General features: G+C 44.5%; 1 protein-coding gene across 7 annotated transcripts in view; it reads right to left on the minus strand.

Moving 5' to 3' along the window:
• The window catches only part of LOC143982461 (C4b-binding protein alpha chain-like), a 505,748-nt gene that overhangs the window by 354,591 nt on the left and 137,640 nt on the right, over positions 1–13,517 (minus strand). For 6 of the 7 annotated variants that reach the window (XM_077481187.1, XM_077481190.1, XM_077481188.1 and 3 more), the window contains one exon: positions 4,870–5,064. The exons of the other annotated variant lie outside the window; for it this stretch is intronic. In XM_077481187.1, the coding sequence (XP_077337313.1) occupies positions 4,870–5,064 (195 nt within the window). The remainder of the gene's footprint in view (positions 1–4,869; positions 5,065–13,517) is intronic. 7 annotated transcript variants of the gene reach the window in all.

Here is a 13,517-nt window from a genome sequence, read left to right on the forward strand (position 1 = left end):
TTGTAGTTGTCGATCCCAGATTCACCTTATACATGTGTTATGTCATTGGCCATGTGCTGGGACTATGTTTGCACAGCTATTAATTATTTTGTGGCTGCAAATTTGACCTGTAGGTTTGCAAAGTTCGCCTCCCATTGAAGTCAATGGGGCCCGCCGCGAACGTTACGGTTCGCGAACTATCGGCCGCGTTCGCGAAACGTCCCATCGGAAGTTCGTCCATCACTACTTACACGGACCTTTGTGGACCTAATAGTAACAGCTAATGATTAAACTGACTGTCCCTGCTACACACAGCGTCATGTCCCTCCCTGCTAAAGACAGGCTGCTGGAATCACAAGCACAGCAGTTCACTCAACCCTATATACTGTACTACTCTATACCATACCAGTCCTTAAAAGGACCTTTGTGGGCCTAATAGTAACAGCTAATGATTAAACTGACTGTCCCTCCCTGCTACACACAGTGTCCTGTCACTCCCTGCACTCACTAAAGACAGGCTGCTGGATTTACAAGCACAGCAGTTCACTCAACCCTATATACTGTACTACTCTATACCATACCAGTCCTTAAAAGGACCTTTGTGGACCTAATAGTAACAGCTAATGATTAAACTGACTGTCCCTCCCTGCTACACACAGCGTCCTGTCACTCCCTGCACTCACTAAAAACAGGCTGCTGGATTTACAAGCACAGCAGTTCACTCAACCCTATATACTGTACTACTCTATACCATACCAGTCCTCAAAAGGACTTTTGTGGACCTAATAGCTAGTGATTTGTGTCACTGCAGTCTCTCCCTGCTCCATACAGCAACCTCTCCCTATAGTGACAGAAGAAAGAATGTAAAATGGCCGCCGGATCGGGTATATTTATAAGTTAGGGGGAATGTCTAATTGTCCATGTGCTGAAATGTCTCAATTGGCTGTCCTATACCCCATGATGGATGTGTCATCATGGGTCAAAGTTCTTTCACACTGTAAAAACATAAGTCCGCCGGGCGAACAGCGGCAATAGTCCGCCGATCAGGCGAATCGCGAACAGGCAAAATTCGCCGCGAACCGACCGCCGGGCAAACCGTTCGGCCATCCCTAGTTTACAGTATGGGATCTTACCTTGAAAAGCCCCCCATTTTTAAGGGTTATGTGCAAGTTATTGGCAATAAAAAGAGTATGGGGGCCCGGGTCCTGCCCTAGGGGACATGTATCGATGCAAAAGTTTATTTTACAAACAATCATTTTTAAAGGAGCAGTGACTTTAATGATGCCTAAAGTGAAACAAATATTTAAGTAAAGGTACTGGTGAAAGGAGTGGTCACATACAAAAGAAGATCTGTCTCACTACGTGGTGTCTTCCCCTTATACATTTTCCTGCTGTCACATAGTCATATGTGATCAATATTTGTGGACTTTTATTTGCGCTGCACCAAGTGTATATTTTAAAGTGAAACAATAAAAATGAAAAATTCCTTTAAATATAATGCCTGGGGCATCCCCCTTAGTCTGATGGGGACAAGTGCCTCTTCCCTACAACCCTGGCCAGTGACGTGGGGGTCTGCGGGCAGGGGGCTTATCAGAATCTGGAAGCCCCCTTGTACAAGGGGGCCCCCAGATCCCAGCCCCCCCCCCATGTGAATGAGTATAGGGTAGTCTCAAAAAGGAATAAAAACCATAGACAGTTTTTTGACAATTCCTTTATTTAAAAAAATCAAAAAAATAAGATGTAGACCCACCATCAATCAGGATGCCCACCGCACCCAAAAACAAAAAAAAGGTTCTGCACTTGTTGAAGGCTTACCGTTGAAAGCCTACTTAGCCGGGTGACAATACGTAAATAGGTAAGACGTGGGCCCCCTGATGATGTCACATGGTGGCACCACCCCTTGTGATGTCACTGACTGGTGCATGCTGGGTCAAAGACATCACAAGGGGGCCTTCCCCTTACTTATATTGAAGAACTGTCAGCCGGTTGAGTAGGCTTTCGTCAGTCGGCCTTTGACGAGTATGGGGCTTTTTCTTTTCTGTTGGGTCCAGCGGTGCGGCAGGCATCGTGACTGAGGGTCGATCTACAGGGAGGGGACATTGTTTTTACATTTTTTTTAATAGAGTAATTTTAAAAAACCTGTCTACATTTTTTTTTTTTATAGTGTAAAAAGTGTAAATCTTTTACACTTTTTTTGTGAAAGGGTAGGGGTACAAGGTACCCATTACCAATTCACAAGGGGGCAGGCCCGGGATCTGGGGGTCCCCTTGTTAAAGGGGGCTTCCAGATTCCGATAAGCCCCCCCCTCGCAGACCCCAACAACCACACTTCAGGTCTGGTATGGATTTTGGGGGGAACCCACGTAATTTTTTTTTTGTTTTTGGTGCAGGTCTCCCCTTAATTTCCATAGCAGACCTGAAGGGCCTGGTATGGATTTTGGGGGGACCCCCACACAATGTAAAAAAAAATTGGTTTGGGGTTCCCCTTAATATTTATACAACCCAAAGGGCCTGGTAATGGACTGGGGGGGGAACCCATGCTGTTTTTTTCCATGAGTTGTATCTATATTGCCGAGACCCAAAAATTCATTACAGCTGCGATTAGTTTTAAATGACTTTTTTCCTTTAGACATGTCATTTTGCTGTGGTACTGTTCTAAACACGGGAAAAATTTGCCACTTTGCAGACATATTATAGACATCCCCCAGGCATGATATTTAACCACTTCAGGCCCGGAAGAATTTACCCCCTTCATGACCAGAGCACCTTTTGCGATTCAGCACTGAGTCGCTTTAACTGATAATTGCAGTCGTGCGACGTGGCTCCCAAACAAAATTGACGTCTTTTTTTTCCCACAAATAGAGCTTTCTTTTGGTGGTGTTTGATCACCTCTGCGGTTTTTATTTTTTGCACTATAAACAAAAAAAGAGCAACAATTTTGAAAAAAACACATTATTTTTTACTTTTTGCTATAATAAATATCCCCTAAAAATGTATAAAAAAAATGATTTTTTTTCCTCAGTTGAGGCCGATACATATCCTTCTACATATTTTTGGTAAAAAAAAAAATCGCAATAAGTAATTGATTGATTTGTGCAAAATCAATCAAAAACAATTATTTTTTTAAATGGTGGCGATCAGCGATTTTTATTGTGACTGTGACATTATGGCGGGCACATCGGACATTTTTGACACATTTTTGGGTCCATTGTCATTTATACAGCAATCAGTGCTATACAAATGCACTTATTCGTGAGTAAATGACACTGGCCATGAAGGGCTAAACCACTAGGTGGCAGTGTAGGGGTTAAGTGTGTCATAGGGGCATGTTGCTAATTGTGGGGGGCATGGCTGTGTTTTACACATCACTGATCTTTGCTCCAATCACAGGGAGCAAAGATCAGTGTCACTGTTGCTAGGCAGAACAGGGAGATGCTTGTTTACTTTAGCATCTCCCCGTTCTTCCTCTCCGTGTGGCGATCACGGGTATCCCCGCAGCGATCGAGTCTGTGAGACCCGCAACCCGACTCACGGAGCTTGCAGCGGGAGCGCCCCCCCCCCGCCGCCTTTTAAAGGGCAACGTACAGGTACGTGATTCTGCTTGTATGTAACCTTCTGCCGACGTATATCGGTGTGAGGTGGTCGTGAAGTGGTTAAAAGAATATTTAATTTTTATTGTGCAACTTTAACACTTTTTATGACAATAACTTGCATATAAGCCTTTAAAATTAGCACTTTTGATTTTTTTGTTCCATAGACTTTAACAGTGTTCCCGTGGTCATCCAAATTTTTTGCCTGTTGCCACGCCTTGCACTCACAGGCACTGTAATGTACAAAGATCACAGTGTTGCAGCAGAGGGAGTGAGAAAAGCAGTTAATATCACACCACAAAGGTGAAAAATAAAAGCCTGTACACAGTGTTTGGGAGTCTAATATTGTGCCACAGTGGTTCCTCATGGTGGTGGGAGAGAACTGCAGGGAAATAGTACCTTAGAAACAAAAAGCTCTAAATTCAAACTGAAAAGAAATCCAAGCTGCCGCTCCTGTCTATGGCTGCAACATAAGTTTAAACTGTCGCAGCCTTGGCTTCAGGGTTAGAGCTCAGAGCACTGGTCTCAATGAAGGACAAAAAGCTCAAACTCACTGCAGAAGATCAGAACTTAGTGACAAGCCCCATCCTGGCTTTATCCACTTTGAACTGGGTCACACCTGCCACTGCCAAGAACCTGTATGGCACTATGTGGCTAATTCCAGGTGTTGCACCATGAGCCTTGGAGGAGCGCCAAATGCAGGGCCCAGTGCCCAAAGCAATATAACAGGCCTGCATATTCCATTCAACAGGTCTGGGCACAACCCCAATGGTGTACCTAGGACAGCAATCTGAAATATGAGCCATTAGTCCTAGATGCTGGTATTTGAAGAAGAAAACTACTCAGGAAACATCTAGAAGAAACCAGTAATCTCCCTCAGGGGAGTGAGAGACATTGATCCCCTGGGGTCTAAGGATTGCTGGGAGTGGGTTAGTGGGAGGGGGTATATGTGGGTTTATACAGCTCTGATTTGCCAGTGTTCAATCACCTGAATGTAGCTGCCAACTATGTCAACTATGACTATGCTAGTGTCCTGTGATGTATGAGAAAGAAAGAAAGGAGTACTTTTTACAGAACTACAAAAGATATGTCTGTTTCTATGATGTCCCCAATAACCTGCCGCTGCAAAAGGTGCTCAAACCAATGAGCTGTATGTATCAAAATGTTAGTGGTCTTGTTAATGAAAGAGGAAACAGAGGAGAAAATATATATATATATTTCTCCCAGCAAAGAACATGTTTCAAAATAATTTTAATATTTTTATTAACTTGAAAACTTTAAAAATAAAATCTAAAACTTACGTTGACAAGAGATCCTAACAGTTGTCCATGTGCCATCTTTCGAACATGTTGCAAAATTTCTAAATCCAGAAACACGTATATATCCGGGTCGGCAATTGTAATACACAATTGATCCCTTAGAGAATGTAGTTTGAGAAAAGCGTAGATCTTTAGGCTCTGCATAATCCAGTCGAGGAGGAAAACTGCAGCCAATTGCTAAAAATCACATATAACATTTTAGATAATCACATATAACATTTTAGATAATGCCAAATATTACCTTACAACAAACAAAAATGTCCTTATATGCAAATATTACTTTTAAAGTCTCGGTTGTACAGAAAAGGTGTTTAAAGTTATGTTTCATAACAGGTATCTGTAATTGACCATATATTTTTGCAGTAGGAATGCAATCTGTGAGAAAAATACACATCTAATACAACTTCTGCAGCATTTTCTATAGCATCTTACAAGTGGCTGATGTGTAAATTAAAGTGAGGGAAGTATGCTAGCTGATATTGCTGACCTATTTTTCAAAATGCTTGTTGCCTGGCTGTGTCTGATTTAAAGAGCATCTGTGCCCACACCCAACATTTTTAACTTTTATTTAATGTGTATGTAAAGGCAAAAGTGTTTCTTTAGTTTTGGATACAATGGGCAACCACTGTCACTGAGACAGAGAAGAGAAATCCAAATTTTTTTTGAATTTTACCAGAGCAACCTGTGAGAGAAAATCTCTACAATGACAAGGTGAGGCTATAGTGGCAGGGGTTTGCAGAGCCAGGATGGAGAAGTGACAGGGGTGTGTGGTGATAGGGTGGAGCAGTTTTACCACCTTTTACCACAGCACACTTCAATGAAAAAAACATATATTATTGATTACTGATTGATTTCAACTTACAGTAAATTCCAGATTAAGATCTCATCTGTGAAAAAGGGGGAGGATGGACTGAAATTGTAAGCTGCTGTCCCAACAGCAAGCATGGAAAGTTGTCTTTAATGCTAAGTAACCAACTGGCAGATATTCAGTCACTATATTATAATAAAATGGAGAACATTGGCAAGTTTGAGATTTTGACAATGCCATGAAGCTGAGGGGTTGTCATTATCACATAAAGCACAGGCATGTGCCCATCAAATTTGATCTGTACAGTACGGGGGGGGGGACAGTATGTGTATATATAGGGGGTGGATGGCATTAGTATATACAGGTAGGAGGGTGGGTGTATATAGCTGTATTCAGGACAGATGATGTATATTTGCAGTCAGTGATGATGGAGGAAGGTCTCTATATACAGGAAGGAAGGTGGGTATATACATCTACCTGTATATAGAGACCTTCTCCATCATCACTGACTGCAGATATATATAATCTGTCCTGTATACAGCTATATATACAGGACAGATGATGTACTGTATATCTGCAGTCAGTGATGATAGAAGAATACAAGGAGGAAGATGGATGTTGGGTAGATAAGGGTCCGAGTGATGTCCATCAGCTGGATATATAAGGTGGTCTGGGGGCGATGCAGGCTGGCGGGAGTAAGGGGCTGAGATGTAGTCAGATAGTGATGTTTATAATTAAAAATAAAATAAAAAATATTGTGCACATCTACTAATATATACAACAATACATAATACAAAATTGGTATGTAAAGAAAACATCCTCTTTATGTACTTTATGTATGTCCAGATAATGTGAAATTTATTTATGACAATTCATGTAACCCTGTGTTATCCAAGCTGTGAGTCTGCACCATCAGAAGTGCAAACTCACCTCATAAACACAGTCAGCGATACATGAATGGTACTTTCACTTTATCTGTACAGAGTGATTGGGGGATGTTTATATGCTCGGCTATCTCTTCATTCTCCTTGTCTTCTTATCACTGATCACAATGCCTACAAGCATGGGCGTCAGCAGGTAGGGGCAAGGGGGGGCTAGTGACCCCCCCTGGCAGGGCCCCCATCAGGGGGGTACAACCCATGCAATTGAAAGGAGCACTGGCGTCCCTAGGGGGCAAAGTGGGAACCGCTGCTTTGGGTACTTTCCCGCATATCGTGTGAGGACTGGCGTGGCAATGAAGCTCTTCTGCTACAGGTGTCGGCTGCTTATCACAGCAGCACATCTAGCCGATGGAACCAGTCTCCTTCATTCTTACCAGGGGCGGACTGAGGACCCAGAGTAAGTGGATGGGGGGGGTACAGTTGCTACTGTGGGGACAGCAGCTTCTAAATACATAACCTGTGCCAGCGGTGTATGTATTTAGAACCTCCAAAGCTCTTCTCTCCTGCACTGTGAGATCTGACTCACCCCCTTCTCCGATCACCAGTGCAGTGTGCTGAGGGGCCGGAGCTCCCTGTAGCTACTGCTGGTCGGGATGTCTGCTCACACTACAGGGAGGAGATGAGTTCAGTGTTTTACTGAGTAAAGTCTCCTTGGAAGACAAGCTGACAACATTTCTGTAGGATTTGTCTTGTAGGTATTGTGATCAGTGATAAGAAGACAAGGAGAATGAAGAGATAGCCGAGTGCAGCAGATATCTCCCAAACTGGCACACAGCTCTATCCATATAAACATCCCCCAATCACTCTGTACAGATAAAGTGAAAGTACCATTCATGTAACGCTGACTGTGTTTATGAGGTGAGTTTGCACTTCTTATGGTGCAGACTCAGAGCTTGGATAACACAGGGTTACATGAATTGTCATAAATAAATTTCACATTATCTGGACATACATAAAGTACATAAAGAGGATGTTTTCTTTACATACCAATTTTGTATTATGTATTGTTGTATATATTAGTAGATGTGCACAATATTTTTTATTTTATTTTTAATTATAAACATCACTATCTGACTACATCTCAGCCCCTTACTCCCGCCAGCCTGCATCGCCCCCAGACCACCTTATATATCCAGCTGATGGACATCACTCGGACCCTTATCTACCCAACATCCATCTTCCTCCTTGTATTCTTCTATCATCACTGACTGCAGATATACAGTACATCATCTGTCCTGTATATATAGCTGTATACAGGACAGATTATATATATCTGCAGTCAGTGATGATGGAGAAGGTCTCTATATACAGGTAGATGTATATACCCACCTTCCTTCCTGTATATAGAGACCTTCCTCCATCATCACTGACTGCAGATATACATCATCTGTCCTGAATACAGCTATATACACCCACCCTCCTACCTGTATATACTAATGCCATCCACCCCCTATATATACACATACTGTCCCCCCCCCTCCTCCGTACTGTACAGACCAAATTTGATGGGCACATGCCTGTGCTTTATGTGATAATGACAGCCCCTCAGCTTCATGGCATTGTCAAAAAGGGAGCATGGGTAACCTAAAATTATGCCCCCCCCCCCTGAAAAAAGTTCTGCGGACGCCCATGCCCTTACATATACCCAGTGAAGTGACTGGCCTCAGGTGGTACACGTAGATGAACCAAACCCTCCTATTTACGTTGTACCTACTGTATTTATCTGCAGTCTTCGTTCAAAGTGCTGAATTATAAAGTTTGTCTAAACGTCCAGGAAAAAAGGGGACAGAGAGCTGAAGTTACACTCTGCAGAGCTCAGTAAGAAAAGCTCTGAGAGCTGATTTTATTGAAGGGACAACACCCCCTTCATACAGCACAGAGCTGAGGCTGTCAATCAGTTGGAGGCCCCTCCCCTGTCACCTTTTTACTGTTAGTGTCAGGAAAACCTGTCAAAAGTGACTCATGCATATAGCAGAGGAGATGCTTTGCTCATATTTCGTGTCTGAGATTTACAAACACTCTAAATAGTGACAGCAGGTGGTGGGAGAATATCCCCCACCCACTTTCACAGGCGGAGGACCAGGGAGTGGGGGCAGGTGTTGTCTTGTAACATGTTACACACTAAATATGAATGTAACATGTTAGAAAGGGGAATTTAGCCTTTAAATTCCAAAGGATCACATATACCTTGCTACCGTCAAGCAATGATTTCTGCACTGACTCCACTTCCTGAAACTCCTCCTCTATGCTCTCTTGTAATTCAGAAGGCAGGCTCTTTGAAATCTGTGACACAGCTGTGCCTACACACAAGGCATAGTGAACACGTGTCAGAGAATTTAGGAAAGTACATGTGTGGAGATCCTCACAAGGTAAATTTACAAAGAAAAAGATCATTCAGAATAATAGGAGTAGGCCAGAAATAAGTGAAATACAATGTGGAAATTAATATATGATTTTACATTTTGAACACACTTTAAAGCGAAGTTTCACCCAAAAGTGGAAGCTCTGCTTATCTGCCCCCCCCCCCCCCCCCCCAGTGCCCTATTTGGCACCTTTTCGGGGGGGAGCGGGCATCTGTTTTTGACGGGTACCTGTCACCCACTTCCGGCAAACTGCACCACGGTGACCTCGGCCCCCCTCCTCTTTCCTCTGCTGCTGGGCCAGTTAGAAAGCACAGCAAGCTTCGCGCATGCGCAGTAGGGAACCGGATGTGAATCCAAAAGGCTTCGCTGCCAGGTTCCCTTGTTATGAATGGAGGTGGCAGCATCCAAGAGCCTATCAGAAAATTTACTGGAGTGCTGACATCATGGGCTCCCTGGATAGGTAAGTGTCCTTATATTAAAGCGGGAGTCCGCCGTTTTTTTTTTTTTATAGCCAGCAGCTACAAATGCTGCAGCTGCTGACTTTTAAAATAATGACACTTACCCGCCCAGCGCGCCCGCAATGTCGGCACCCGAAGCCGATCTCTCGATCGTCTCTCGGGTGCTGCCGCCGCCATCTTGGCTATGGGAATCAGGAAGGGGAGCCTTGCGGCTTCATTTCCCGGGTTCCCTACTGCGCATGCGTGAGTCGCGCTGCGCAATAAGGATGGTCCCCCTCCCTCCTGAAAGGTGCCAATTGTGGCGCTGGAGGGGGGGAGGGTTCCAATGAGCGGAAGCTCCACTTTAGGGTGGACCTCCGCTTTAAGTATTTGTGTCTGTTGACTTTACATTTTCTGGTGGGGGGGGGGGGGGGGGGGGGCGTGTGGAATTACTCTTTAAGAACCATTCAAATGCTGATAATTCATTGGATGATGAAGCTATTTAACTACACTGGTTAAGACTATATCTGAAATGGTTTCTGCCCATAATTCTTTGAGATGGTGGTGACTGTATATAATTTACATATACTAGCACTGGGGTATGTGTGTGCCCACAGAATGTTGATAGTATTCTTGTGTTCTTTTGCAGTTAAGGAAAGTACTAAGGACTCACACAAAAGAAAGGCAGGATCTGCATTTAAGCAACCAGATTTTGCTAACTTTGTAGGGATGGGTCAAACACCCTACAGTTCGGTTCGCACCAGAACATGGCAAAAAATTTGAGCGAACCTGCAAACCCTATTAAAATCTATAGGAAACCAACATGAAAAATCAAAAGTGCTAATTTTAAAGGCTTATATGCAAGTTATTGGCATAAAAAGTGTATAGGGACCCAGGTATTGCCCCAGGGGACATGTATCAATGCAAAAAAAGTTTTTAAAACAACTGTTTTTTCGGGAGCAGTGATTTTATTAATGCTTAAAGTGATACAATAAAAATGAAATATTAAATTTAAATATCATGCCTGGGGTCCCCTTAATCTGCCTGTAAAATGGTGCATCTGTGTGAAGTGTAGAACTGTGCCACAGCAATAATGGCTTTGTCATTTAAACTTGCTCGCTACTGTATAGATGAAAAATCAAGTAAAAAAAACGGTGTCTGGTCCCCCCCCCCCCAGTCCATACCAGGCCCTTCAGATCTGGTATGGATTTTAAGGGACACTCCATGCCAAGATAAAAAAATTATGGCATGGAGTCCCTCCAAAATCCATGCCAGACCCTTATCCGAGCATGCAGCCTGGAGGACAGGATAGTGTGGGGGGGGGGGGGGTCGAAGGAGAACCCCCTCCTGAATCATACCTGGCCACATATACGATGTGCATCCATCATCAAAAAAAGGAACAAAAAAACTCCAACTTCATGGGAGGCCTCCTGACAACTGCTGTCTTTTGGCTTTGACAGCTGTTATATAGGCAAGGGTGGGGCCACCTGCTGACGTAACAGATGACCACACCCCCTCTGAAGTCACATGATGTCACATGTCAGAAGGGGGTGGGGTTACATCACAGGGTGACCCCACCTTTTCCTATATAACATCTGTTTTGGGAGGCCTCTCATCGAGGCAGAGCTTTTTTTTCTATTTTTCAGGTCTGTTGGGTGGCATGACTGAAGATGGATGGACATTTTTTTCCTTTTTTAATAAATTAATTGTCAAAAACTGTCTATTGCATTTTTTACTTTTTGACACTTTTTTTTTGTACCTGATACCCATTCACATGGGGGTCAGAATCTGGGGGCCCCTTGTTCCTCTTCCAGATTCAGGTAAGCCCCGTCATAGGGTTCCCCTTAACCACTTCAATGCACTGTATTATATACTGTATAATGACTACACTATATATTCAACAATGAATGCACTGTATATATATATATATATATATATATATATATATATATATATATATATATATATATATCTCAGGCAGTCTAGTATATATATATTGATAGAATACCCGGTTTACCACCAGCTATCTAGAACTTTCAGCCATGCCTTCACCAGCCTTACTATATGAGATGCTCTCATGCCTGTTAGGGATAGCAATGAAATCTAGGGCTGCCACCTCTGGGTATGCAATCGCCACATCTTCACACAAATTATAGGGATGGTCCCGATGTTCAAATCGAATGCAAATTTGACTCCTACAATTTTGCCTGTGCAATGTGCAACACAGGAAAGGCCGGTGAGCAATGGGATTTAGATAACTGAATTAATGGCTAAGGAAATGATGCAAGAGGGGAGGATTTGAGTTTCTAGAGCACTGGGTTGACTTTTCAGTGGAGTACAAATTAAATGCTAAACATGGTTTACACCTAAACAAAAGGAGGTATGTTGTGCTAGAGGGGTGGTTTAAGTGATAAGGAGTTTCCCTTGTTACAAACAACCATTGGAAATTATAGTACTATTTGTACTACAAAAAAAAAAAAAAAAAGCAAACGTTGAAGGCCTCTTGACCAGCCTTGCCCTATAGAAATGGAGCCTTGACTGCTGGATGCTTAGCAACTAAGTGGGGCATCAACCTAATCAGGGAGTCAGAGTGGCTCCATTGGGATTGGCTACAATGGCACGAGGTGACTGGGTGGAGCCGGAACTCTAGAATAGGCTACACAGAGGCACGTCCCATTACTTTCAAGAGAATTTGACATCAAAAGAGTTGACCTCCCCTACGTACCTGCTGGATTCGCCATGGACACTGACGCCTTGATGGAGAGGAATCTGTTAGAAAGAGGTCAAGCTGACTGGCTCCTGTCTTTATTCACCAGTGAGACAGTTTCCCCAGCCCTCACCTCATCTTCCATAGATGCTTCCGAGGCTGGCATGCTGCCAGCTTCAAGGGCCCACAGGGCGACCCGCCCGCCCTCCAGACTGAGCCCCAGCCCTCCTAGGGCCACAAATCATGCATCTAGGACTGATAGCGAAGCCACTGGCACTGATGGCTCTGGCTCCTCTTCTCACCCCCAATCCCGCGCTTTATGTGGATCACTGAGCACTTCCAGCCATGGCAGCGGCTCTCCTAGGCCTCCCCATGCAGATCAGCAACGTCTCTCCCACTCTAGGAGCCACAGAGCCCCACTGCACTCTGCGGGTCATGGTTGGGTGGCTGGTCGGGTTCACGCCGAGCCCTCTCTGGATCCAGTCCCCTGCAAACAGCTCTCGGCTCCCTGCAGGACGGGAGGTTTCCAGCTCCCTGGCAGGCCACAGCCCGATCCCTGGCTCCTCCACCAGCGTCTATGCCTCCCCCCTCACAGGGTGCCACGGGGCATCAGTACCTGTGTGAGTGATGGCACAGCTCATCTGCAAGTGGCTCCCAGCTCCTGGGCCTGCCTTGGCCTGCTTCCTGGCTCGTCATCTGCTTCTGCTGCTTTCACCCCCCTCTCAAGTGACCATTCCGCTGTTCCTCTGACGGGGCTCACTGATCACTTGAGGCAGAAGCCTCCAGCACTGCTAGGTGAGTTTTCCTGCGCTGCACTGCCACTTGCTGGCCATTACACTCACCCACAACCTGTGTTTCTTCCCTTAGATTGGAGCTACTCCCAACATTCTCTTCCCTCTGCACCTCCTCCCAGGATCAGCTGTCCGTCTCCCGGGCTTCAGTATCCGCATCCAGCTCCTCCTGCCAGTGACCACCTGCGGCAAAGGGCAATGCCATATGGAGCTCTGCTGGGTTCCCCTGCTCAGCCTCCATTGCAATAGTATGACTGTGGGGTGGTTTGGGGTAGCAATTCTTGCGCTATTTCTACAGACGACCACATCCTTACTGAGGTAAAATCGGTATTGCTGCATTTGGGCGTTACGCCAGGAGCGGCGCCCTCATCGTCCTCAGGGTATGGTTTTCGCTTGGGTGGTCCCTTATGGTCAGTTTTATCAGTGGGTTTGCACCTGGCACAAAACATCAAAGAAAACATTTGGCACTGTTAGTTCATTGACGTACTGATGCTGGTGCCTTTTGACAAGAAGACAGTGGATAAGTCTAGGCTGATTTATGTTACTGTTCAGGCTGAAAAGATGAAGCAGCTTCCTCGCACAT

This window comes from Lithobates pipiens, unplaced genomic scaffold (assembly GCF_037356315.1).
Source record: "Lithobates pipiens isolate NorthernLeopardFrog02 unplaced genomic scaffold, aLitPip1_a1.2 Scaffold_16, whole genome shotgun sequence".
Lineage (NCBI taxonomy): Eukaryota > Metazoa > Chordata > Amphibia > Anura > Ranidae > Lithobates > Lithobates pipiens.